At 52.5% G+C, this 11,520-nt stretch overlaps 1 protein-coding gene across 1 annotated transcript in view; it reads left to right on the top strand.

Moving 5' to 3' along the window:
* The window catches only part of ALYREF (Aly/REF export factor), an 18,152-nt gene extending 15,103 nt beyond the window's left edge, over positions 1–3,049 (top strand). The window contains exons 2-6 of the mRNA XM_044921407.1: positions 169–362; positions 1,883–2,030; positions 2,639–2,702; positions 2,798–2,972; positions 3,026–3,049. Of these exons, the coding sequence (XP_044777342.1) occupies positions 169–362; positions 1,883–2,030; positions 2,639–2,702; positions 2,798–2,972; positions 3,026–3,043 (599 nt within the window). The 3' untranslated portion in view covers positions 3,044–3,049. The remainder of the gene's footprint in view (positions 1–168; positions 363–1,882; positions 2,031–2,638; positions 2,703–2,797; positions 2,973–3,025) is intronic.
* The last annotated feature ends 8,471 nt before the right edge of the window (positions 3,050–11,520 follow it).

The raw sequence follows: 11,520 nt of genomic DNA, 5'->3' as shown, positions 1-11,520 counted from the left end.
CGCGGGCGGCGGGAAGTTGGTTGGAGGGAACGGAGGAGCTGCGGGACCGTGGGGTCCCGCTGGGTCGGCTGCGGCCTGACGCGGCGTGGGCGGGAAGGGGCGAGCTACCGGTCTCTGCGTTTCCCTCCCGGCCCGGCGGGGAGAGGGTTGCCTGCCTGTGAGGGCGAGGGAGAGTCTCGAAGAGACACTCATGGGTCTGTGTCTGTTCTTGTGTTTTCTTTCTTCTCCAGCCGAAACAACTTCCTGACAAGTGGCAGCATGACCTTTTCGACAGCGGCTTTGGGGGTGGCGCAGGCGTGGAGACTGGTGGGAAACTGCTGGTGTCAAATCTGGATTTTGGAGTGTCCGACGCTGATATTCAGGTAAGGGACGGGAGTTTCCCGGTGAGCACTTACCCTCGCCGAATTGGTCCTGTTCGGGATGTGGTCTTGAATCCCCTGCCACCTTAGGACAGTGAGCCCTCCCGGGCACCCAAGGGCCACCCCTGTCCCCTCTAAGGGGTGCAGGAACGGAAGCAGAGGTCATAGTACAGTTGAAAGTCCGACAAGTAGGTCAGTGTGTTGGAAGACAGGCCCCCGGCTTAGCGTGAGGAGCTGCTGCTCCTCCTAAGATGTGTTCTGTAAATGAAAATCCTCTGCCGGAGCTTTCACTTCTTAGCCCGAAAGATTGGCCTAACGTGAGCGTGTCCTGTGTTATCGACTCACCTAGGATGTTCGGTTTTTGTTTACTTTGTACTTGTTTTAATGATTTGTTGGGAGGAAAAAGATCTTTTTCTGTGGAAATTTATAGGCAAAGCACAGAAGCAGGATGGGGCTGGGCATCTTTCCTGCTCCGTTTGCCTTGAGCCCCAAGCTCCGTGTCTTACGGAACTTGTGCCTTGTTTTTCTCGTGGTCTTTTTAGTGGCATGATTCTCAAACTCAACTTTGGTTGAAGCTTCTTTTTTTGTTGTTTTGTTTGGGGTTTTTTTGTTTTCTGTTTTTTTTGGGGGGGGTTGTTTCTGTTTTCGGGGGTTTTTTTGTTTTTGTTGTTTTGTTTTTTTGTTTGAATTCCAAAGGCGTATAAACCTGTTTTCTGATTAAGTAAAGACATCTTGGGGATCAGTCCCAGAGATGGCTGGGTCCAGGGTGCTGGGCCTTCCTGGGTTCAATTTCCCAGAGCCCAGCTGTTTGTTTGACTACCGTGGGAGGACAGAGCAAGGCCGGTGAGCACTCACGGTGTCTCAACACTTTTTTTAAGGTGGTTTCTGGCATCCACTGGAAACCGCTTTTGGTGAACTCCTCTTCCCGCTGTGTGCCTGCGGCCGGAGTAGCCCCACACCCCGGGTTCCCTCTCCAACTCCCAGCCTGCCTGAGGTCAGGGCGGTTTCCATGGCAGCGCTTGACTTCAGCCTTTGCGGCAGGCTTGAGTAGGAGGAGAGGGAAAGGTGAGCCAGAACCTGCCCTGGGGGAGGGGCTGGGTCAGGGCTCCCAAACCGCCGGGCCCTGGGAGCTGGTCCGCATGTCGGATAGCATCCCTTGCTCTGCGATCTTGGCCTTTGCTGTTTCTTGGTACAGTCCTTGGGTGTGTTGTCAATTTTCCGCTGTTGGAGAAGATAGCGACTTACTCTTGTTCCCTTCACTGGTGGGCTCTGTGGTCCTTTACCTGCATCCTGGGACAGATGTAAGGTCCCTGCACTGGCAGGAGCCCTCAGGCCCAGCTGCTCCAGGAAGTTGCTGTCCCATACGCCCCTCCCTTCCCCTGGTTTCCACTACCACTGCCCTGCCCCCATCCGTGTCTGCCTCCCAGGGAAATGACCCCAGAGCAGCTCACACTGCCAGGGAACTGCCCTGGGCCACCAGAGGGGAAGCCCCTTCGCTAACAGCTGCTCTTCCCGGCCTCCAGGAGCTCTTCGCTGAATTCGGGACTCTGAAGAAGGCAGCTGTGCATTATGACCGCTCCGGGCGCAGTTTAGGAACAGCTGACGTGCACTTTGAACGGAAGGCAGACGCCCTGAAAGCTATGAAACAGTACAACGGCGTCCCCCTGGATGGTGCGTCTGAGGTTGGACCCAGGATGATGGCGGGGCTGCGGCTCGTTTGTGGAGTCTGGGGCTGGCAGCCATCCGTGCAGGAGTATGGCTTATCCTGTGGCTGAGGACACTTTGCATTCGCCCCTTTGTCTCTCTCTTCCATTCTGCCACCTCTCATGCTGCCCCACACATCTGGACCAACCTCTTGTGAACCCCCATCCAGCAAGCTACATCCCTCCCCTCCTTCAGCTCCTTCCGGAAGACTCACTTCTGTGAAGCCTTCTCAGAACCGCCATAGTACACCTCTGAGTGCGGGGCTGTAGTCGTAAAGACAAAGGTACCAGTTCTTCTTCCGTCAGGCCACCCACACCTTTCCACCCATGAGCACCCCGGACACCTGGCCAGACACCCACCTAGCCCGGACCGAGAAGGAGTGAGGAGGTTTTCGGTGGGGTTGTCACTGGCAGCATCTCGTTCTCCCACCGGTATCGCTCGGCCGCTCCCCTTGTTGGGAGCCTTGGAGATACACAGAGCCCCTCTCCGGTGCTTGCATGGAGACCGGGGTGCGGCACCCCTTGGTGCGTCTCAGAGCCCTCTAACCGGGGCACCTCTTGTTTTCTCTGCCGCAGGCCGCCCCATGAACATTCAGCTCGTCACGTCACAGATTGACACGCAGCGGAGACCCGCACAGAGGTGAGCTCCGGGGCTGGGGGCGCTGCGTGGGCCTGGGGGCACTCGTCCTGCAGGCCCTTCCACGGCACGTGAGTGGGTTCCCTCTTCCCTGCTAGTGTAAACAGAGGCGGGATGACTAGAAGCCGTGGCTCCGGGGCTTTCGGCGGCGGCGGCACCCGGAGAGGCGCTCGTGGAGGAAGCCGGGGCCGAGGCAGAGGCACTGGCCGGAGTTCGAAGCAGCAGCTTTCTGCAGAGGAGTTGGATGCGCAGCTGGACGCTTACAACGCGAGAGTAAGTCCCAGGCGAGGGGCGCCGGGGGGTGGACAGGGACTGACCGGAAGCAGGGGCCTCCTGTTGAGTGAGTGATTTTTGTGTGCGTTTCAGATGGACACCAGTTAAAGAGAGCGGCAGATCCTCAAGTGGAGCAGGACCCAGATGTCTCCTCCGTGCTCCCTGGTGGGAGGGGGCCGTGGACTGGGGCTGTGCAGCCAATGATGGATTTGTTTCTTTTGTGTTTTAAAATAGGATTTAAAAACTCATGTAAAGGTTTTTTTTTTCTTTCCTTTTTTTTTTTTAAATTCTGAAGCAGCCCTGTTTTGTACCGAGTTATTTTTGGGATAAATGTTACCGGTTGCCGTTGTGGGGAAGGTGGTGTTTTCACCTTTGCCATAATAAAACAGAGACGTGTGTGGAACTGGAGCCATGTGACTTGTCCCCTGTCGCAGTCCTTGCTTGGGCCTGACGGGAGCGTGGGAAGCAGTCCCGCCTGTCTCTGCTCCACCCGTCCCGCCCCCGTTACCTGCAGTGCGGAGTGAGGGGTGGGATGGGGCACCGCATGTTGCTGCCGGATTTCGGACGGCCGGTTGGGCTGTCCCTCTCCTCCTGGTGCTCTGCTGCTCAGACACAGGGATCAGCAGCTCTGACTTTGTAACATAACCCCCTCCTGTTCTCCTCTGTCTCTCACATAAAAGCAGGCGCCAGCCAGCAAGTGTGCCCTCAAGTCGCATCCCGGTGGAATGCTAGGGGGAGCTGTAGCCGTCGAGTGACGCGCACAGACCTGGAGGGGCTGGTAGACGGCTGCCCCGACTGGACTCCCTCTGGGACAGAAGAGAGCAGGCCAGAGATGTGCCCTGGGCACTCGCCCTGCCGTGCTGCTCGGAAGAGGCCAAGCTCCCTGCGGGAGGCCGGGCAGGGAGACCCCGCTGAAATCCTCAGGGTTTCCCTCCTCCTCCGGAGGTCCCGCCGGTTGTGCCCAAAAGCCAGTGAGACCTAAGGGCCCTGGATCTGCAGCCCCCGGGCCCGGTCTAGGGTGCAGCAGCGGGTGGCAGGTGGTGGCAGCGTGGACAGAGAGACCTGGGAAGGCGGTGGGCTGTGGCGCACACAGCCTCGTGGCGGGACGGCGGGGACACACCCTGCGGCTCAGCGGCGGCGCTGCCTTTAACTGCCGGTCCTCTGCTGTCACTGCGGAGTCGGCGGCTGCCGCTCGAACAGCCTGCTTCACACTAGGCGCTGGACGGAAGGGTGACTGGCACGACCTGGCTCAGCCCTGGAGGAGCCCAGTGTCACGGGAAGGGATCGGAATGTGCTCGGCCTTGGCTGCTGTGGCCGCGAGGGAGGGACGGGCTCGAGGTCAGGTGATCCGGGCACAGTGGGGCGGTGTCCCTGGGAGGTGGTGGTGTCCTGCTGAGCAGCCACCCACCAGGTGGGGAGACCGCCCTTGGAGAGGTGGGGGGCTGCCTGAAGAGAACACCTGCTGGAGGGGGACGATGGGCCCAGGCCAGAGGCCAGAGGCGCTCGGACTGACGGCCACCGGGATGGGGGGGCGTGGGGTGGCAGCTCAGAGGCGCTGGAGCCGTGGCTGAGGGTGCCATGCGTGGGGAGAAAGGCCCAAGAGGAAAGCAGGGGAAGGGGCGACGCTCAGTGTGGGATCTAGGAGGCAGGCAGAGGCCAGACGCAGATAGGCGTCCCACGAGTGCTCGGAGCTGGACGTCGCCAATTTAGCAGCTGTAGACACGTGGACACTAGCAAAGCAGCGGCAGGTGGTGTGGCCCAGGGAGGTTTGGAGGTGACAGGAGAAACTGGAGGGGGTGACATCTCAGGAGCTGGGGAGACCACGGGCGGGGGGGAATGACCCTGAGGTTTCGTGAGTCCAGTGGGGTGGATGGAGCCACGCAGACTCCTTATGAGCCAGGAGCGGCCTCGATCGCTTTGAACCTTAACTCCTTATTTGTGAAACAAGAAACCTTTTATTTCAGGAGTTGGAGGACCCTGTAACTCTGTGTATGCTGGGATGCTCCTGAGAGGGAAAAGGGGGGCTGTTGTGTATGCAGAGACAGCATCCGTGATCCAAGGCAAACCGGGCATCTGGCCACCGAAAGGACAGTGTCAGGTGTCCCTGCGAAGGCCAGCACTCTTTGTCCCCCAAAGCATCGTTAAATGAGTGAAAGATGAGATAATATTTGGTGGTTTTACATGTTTTTCTCCTGCACGTTCTCTGCTCAGACGCTGAACTGCAATTGTCCAGCGCCCCTCACAGCCACCCAGATGGACTGAGCTGCCTCCTTAGCCTGGACTTGGGACGCTGTCCGGCCCTCTTCCTGGCTGGCGGTACGTGTGGAAGCTCAATGGTGGGTCCAAAAGTGGGTACGTGATCCACTTGGCCTGTCTGCGTTACTCTTCACGTGATGAGCAGGAAGCCAGCCCCAGGGAGGAGTGGCAGGAGGCCTACAGGGGTGGGAGCCCCTGGGCCTGACTTGTCCTCAGGTGGCTCAGGAGGAGAGGAGCCAGTCAGCCGCCGAGCGCGTTCTTGGCTGCTCCGTAGTTGAGCAAAGACGCGTGAGGTCACGGAGCAGTCTGCAATGAGAAGCAGCAGGCCTCTCTGCTTGAGGACTAGGAGACAGAGGAGCCGGGGGCCTGGATGCGATGAGCGATGGCTGCCCTTGTCCGACGCCCTCTGGGGCCCCCTAACCTACTGTGTGTCTGTGCACATCCCCGGAGTGAGCACGGTTTGGGTCTTGCCTTCAGGGAGCTGAGAGTCTAACACGGGAGACAAAAGTGAGAAATTGTGATACAGTCTAGTAAGTGTGGGAACGTAGCCTCAGCATCTTTTTCGTCCCCGGCTACTAGCCGTCGAAGGTCGTACCTCCCGCACTGCCGGGCCTTCGTGCAGATCTCATTCATCCTCCCAGGAACCTAGTGAAAGGATCTTTCTATTTTTTGAGTTTAAAGAAAACAGAATTTATTTACTCATCCAGCAAATGTGTGAGTGCTGGCCACCTGCCAGGCGGCATCCCCTTGTGCTGGAAACAGAAATCCCTGCCCTCACAGATGTCTGCTCTGATGGGGGACAGACTGGCGGTGAGGAGGGGAATACAGGATGTCAGCGGTGCCTGGCCAGGTCCATTGGCGGAGTGTGTGACTCTTGATCTTGGATCGTGGATTTGAGCCCCACGTTGGGGATAGAGTCACTTAAAAAATAGGGACACCTGGGTGGCTCAGTCGGTTGGGCATCTGCCTTTGGCTCAGGTTGTGATCTCAGGGTCCCTCCTGCTCAGTAGCAGGAGAGTCTGCTTCTCCTTCTGCCCCTCCCCCTGCTTGTGCGCGCTCTCTCTCAAATAAAATAAAATCTTAAAAAAAAGAAAAAAGATAAGCTTAAAAAAACAACATATTCAATCAACACAGGGTGATAGCACCAATGGAACTGACTCCCCAGTGCTCTCCAGACCCTGATACTGCAGGCGCTCTGTTTTACTTATTTTTTATTTTTATTATTATTTTATTGTCACCTCGACCCCCAACATGGGGCTCAAACTCGCAATCCTGAGATCGAGAGTCACGTGCTCTACACTGAGCCAGCCGGATGCCCCTACAAGGCTTTTTTAAAGGACAGCTTTAGTGAGACATAATTGACATACCATAAAGTTTACCCATTTGGAAGGTAGAATTTTAATTTTACAGTGACTTTACGGTATTCACAGGCTCATAATCCAACACCACATTCAAATTCCAGAATGTTTTCATCACCCCAAAAACAAACCCACTAGCAGTGACTCCCTACTCTCCTCCCCCAGTCCCTGGCGTGCACGAGCCTGTCTTCTGTCTGCGGATTTGCTGATCTGGGACGTGGCATATAAGTGGAATCGTACCACACGTAACCTTCCGTGTCAGGCTTCTCTCACTTGGCGTCACGTTTTCAAAGTTGACCCGTTTGCTAGCACGAATCGACCCTCCGTGACAATGGACGGCTTTGTTATCCGTACTGTGCGGTGGACCCGCCCTTGGGCTGTTGCCACCGGGGGCTGCTGGGTCTTCTGTGAACATGTGTCTCTAGCGCAGGAGTTGCTGGGTGGAGGGCCGCTCCGGCACACGCTTGCCCGCCGGCCGGGCGCAGGGTTCCCAGCTCGCCCTGTCCACCGTATCTTAGCCAGACGTTAGGTGCGAAGAGGGATCTCCCTGTGGTTTCGCTTGCACTTTCTTTATTATCCTTATCCTTTAAAAAAAAAAACCTGGATTGAATAATAGTGATCACGGATAAGCTGCGCCTCCCTGGACTCCACCTGGGAGCACTGGAAGCCCGGGTGGAGCTGAGTGTCCTGCTAGCAGCGTGCACCATGCTCGGCAGAGTCCCTAAAGGTTGGTTTTGTTGGGTGTGACGAAGCACATTTCGTGTCTCTTGGCAGTGCCTCGTGTCATGTAAGTTTTACGGTAATAGTCTCAGACATGTCAAGCTATTCCTGAAGTTGATACAGCTACCAATTTCTATTCAGTCTTAGCCTTATCATTTCTAGTAACATCAGCCTATTTCTCTGTTTAACCGTGAATGTCCTTGGGTGTTATTTTGTAGTGTTGATACTCGGATTTAGAGGAAAGAAGTGAGAATAGGGGCGCCTGGGTGGCTCAGCCGTTGGGCGTCTGTCTTCGGCTCAGGTCATGATCCCAGAGTCCTGGGATCGAGCCCCACATCGGGCTCCCTGCTCGGCAGGAAGCCTGCTTCTCCCTCTCCCACTCCCCCTGCTTGTGTTCCCTCTCTCGCTGTGTCTCTCTCTGTCAAATAAATAAATAAAATCTTAAAAAAAAAAAAAAGTGAGAATAGTATGGGGAGTTCCCGCGGGCTTCTCACCCAGACTCCCCAAATGCTGGCATTTCCCACTTTTTAAATCTGAACTGATGGAGAGTGAGTGCAGCATGAGGCCACTTTACCCCAAATCCTTCTGTGTCTATTTCTTTAAAAACAAGGATATTCAAAAAATAAAAAATAGGGCAACCCTGTTGGGACTCCTCTCACTCTTGAGAGCTTCTTCTGTATCTTCACTTAATAAACTATCGCTTTACCCAAAAAAATTAATTAAAAAATAAATAAAAACAAGGATATTCTTAGGGGGCCTGGGTGGCTCCATCGGTGAAGCATCTGACTCTTGGTTTCGGCTCAGGTCATGATCTCAGGGTCGTGAGATCGAGCCCCGTGTCGGGCTCTGCACTCAGCACGGAGTCTGCTTGAGATTCTCTCTCTCCCTCTGCCCCTCCCCCACGCCCTCTCTTAAAAAACAAAACAAAAACCACAAGGATATTCTTTTACATAATCAGACACTATGACACAATGCCATATCTGAACTGCAGCCCTGCTTCAGTTTAGCCAGTTGGCCTGTGTCCTACATGCTTTTCCTGTCTGCGTGGAAAGCAGTGCCCTGTCCGCTGACCTCAGGGTGTCCGTGGTTGTCTTCAACCCTGCCTTCTCTTGTGTGACACTTTTGAAGGTTGATCCCATCAGGGGTTGTCTCACTTTTTTATGACTAGACCAGGGTTATGTATTCTTGGTAAGAATAACACAGATGGGCTGTTCCCAGCACGTCCTATGGGGTACAGGACAGCAGTCTGTCTAGTTATCGGTGAGGTGGCCTTGCTCATTGGTCCAGATAGGAGCTGCCTGGGTCTCTACTGTAGAGTGACTGCTCTCCACTTCGTGACCCACAATTATCTTGACGGAGACAGTGTGAGATTAAGTGAATACCTGTTTCTCCAAGTTCTGCCCAGTGTTCTTAGCAACCTGTTGGGCAAACATTGTCACCATGCTGTCTCATGGTGTCTTTATTTTTTTTTTAAAGATTTATTTATTCATTTGAGAGAGCGAGAATGATAGAGAGAGAGTACATGAGAAGGGGGAGGGTCAGAGGGAGAAGCAGGCTCCCTGCCGAGCAGGGAGCCCGATGCGGGACTGGATCCCGGGACTCCAGGATTGCGACCTGAGCCGAAGGCAGTCGCCTAACCGACTGAGCCACCCAGGCGCCCCTCATGGTGTCTTTACATTCCCCTCATTCCTTCAACTTTTTTTCTAAAAGATTTTATTCATTCATTTCAGAGAGAGAGAGCACGCACACCCACGAGCAGGGGGAGTGGGAGAGGGAGAAGCAGGCTCCCCGATGAGCAGGGAGCCCAGTGAGGGGACCTGAGATCATGACCTGAGCTGCTTCACTGACTGAGCCCCCAGGCGCCCCCTTCAACTTTAATTGGAATTCTTTCCTAAGCAAGACGATTTCTAACCACTTACTTGGTTATTTATATCAGCATAGACTCAAGGATATTTATTTGGTTCTATGAGTCATAACCTGGTAGCTGTTACTTTGTTGCTTAGTCTGTTTTAGCTTCAGCCATCAGGAACCTACTGTGCGGGCGCCTGGGTGGCTCAGACGTTAAGCATCTGCCTTCGGCTCAGGTCATGGTCCCAGGGTCCTGGGATCGAGCCCCGCTTTGGGCTCCCTGCTCCGGGGGAAGCCTGCTTCTCCCTCTCCCACTCCCCCTGCTTGTGGTCCCTCTCTGTGTGTGTCTCTGTCAAATAAATAAAATCTTAAGAAAAAAAAAAATGAGTGTTTACCTACCTTAGTTTCAGAACTGCTAACCGAGAACCCTGCGAGAAACGATTACTGACCAGGGTACGCACGGTATTGAGTTCTGTTACTTTTATGTTGAGCTATGGAGTATCTAGTGAAAAATTACTGTTTTCCAAAGCTGTTTGGTGAGTCCTTTTCTTCTCTGCCCCTTTGGTGTAATTTGTACTATAGTTAGGTTCATTGGTTACACTTTGTATTCCACTGTGGCTTACCCACATATCCTGGGGGATTTTTTTGGGGGGGGTAACTTATATTAGTTGTTACAGAATTATACATGGTTGTGTAATGTTCATAAATGTTTATCTGACTTACACTAATTGGCTGTTATCAATGACTCACTCTGGGATCAACCAACCATTGGACGAAAACAGCAATAAATAATATGTAGTTAAAGATTTTAATGCAAAAATAAAACCGTCAGAGTACCAGGAAATAAGCTCATTAATTTAAAATATATCAACTTGTCTGTGATCATTTAGCCTAAGCTAGGCCAGAGCCAATTTTTATGTAATCTATGCAAGTTGTAAAAATAAATTATATAATGTTTTAGCATGCTAATTAATTAACGGGAGCATGCCAGGTTTTTTAGTGTACAAATCCATCACAAACAAGTCATTCGAGTTACCATTAATGATTTTATAGACTTTACCATTTCCTTTTGTTGTTGTTCCTGTCAAATATATACACATCCAGGTGATCATAATGATACCTTTTTTTAAAAAAGATTTATTTATTTATTTTAGAGAGAGCACAGGCTGGGGGAGAGGCAGAGGGAGAGGCAGAAGCAGACTCCTCAGTGAGCAGGGATCCCGACATGGGGCTTAATCCCAGGATCCTGAGATCATGACCTGATCCCAAATCAAGAGTTGGACGCTCAACCAGGCGCCCCTTGATACTTAAGAAAACAAAAAATCTAATGTTCATCATTGGAGGTTACTTGGGCTCTAATGTATTCTAAAAATTGGCAGATAAACAGAAAAAAAAATTTTTTTTCTATACAAATTGTATTTTGAAGGGATTACATAGCTGATGACTCCAGTTTTTTTTTTTAAGAATTCCAGCTAAGAAATGCAGAAGTATTAGAAAATCACCATTTTATGATGCCTAATAAAACAATACATGTTGAGAACAATCCTTAGAGGCTGCTGAAGACATTGGATGAAAGGTCGATGTGGCAATTGATGACAGGGGGGCCAGCCTGATGTCCCGGAACGAGCTACACCTCACTCCAGGTGGGACGAGCAGAGTGCCCCCGAGGTGAAGAGGTGGGAAGCCCACAGCCCTCTGAAAGCTGGCCTGGGGCTCACCCAGCAAGACGGTAGAAGAACACACCACGCCACCCCTGGAGGGTCTGATCAGGAAGATCCACCCTGAGCCACCCAGGAGTCCCTTGAACAAGAGTTCTGAGACGGAAAAATTGAACACTTAGTATTTGATAATACTAAGAAAGCATTGTTAACTTTGGTAGGTATGTTAATGGTATTGTTATATTGAAAATAAGAATCCCTATTTTTGCAGGTGAAATGGAAAAAAGAAGCAGCCCAAAAAAATTAAAAACTTAGGGCAGGGAGGACTTCTAAAAACTTACATAAATCAAAAAATTCCAAAAATTTAAGACAAACCAAACATAAATAGGCAGTTCACAAAAGAAACAAGAAAATATGCCCTTTTAGGGGTGCCTGGCTGGCTCAGTCAGTGGAGTGTGTGACTCTTGATCTCAGGGTTGAGATGAGCCCCATGTTGGGTACAGAGATTATTTAAAACTAAAATCTTTGGGGCGGCTGGGTGGCTCAGTCATTAAATGTCTGCCTTCGGCTCAGGTCATGATCCCAGGGTCCTGGAATTGAGCCCCACATTGGGCTCCCTGCTCAGCGAGGAGCCTGCTTCTCCCTCTCCCACTCCCCCTGCTTGTGTTCCCTCTCTCGCTGTGTCTCTCTCTGTCAAATAAATAAAAT

This window comes from Neomonachus schauinslandi, chromosome 15 (assembly GCF_002201575.2).
Source record: "Neomonachus schauinslandi chromosome 15, ASM220157v2, whole genome shotgun sequence".
Classification (NCBI taxonomy): domain Eukaryota; kingdom Metazoa; phylum Chordata; class Mammalia; order Carnivora; family Phocidae; genus Neomonachus; species Neomonachus schauinslandi.
The sequence above is the reverse complement of the archived record's forward strand: the minus strand, read 5'-3'. Positions and strand labels throughout refer to the sequence as shown.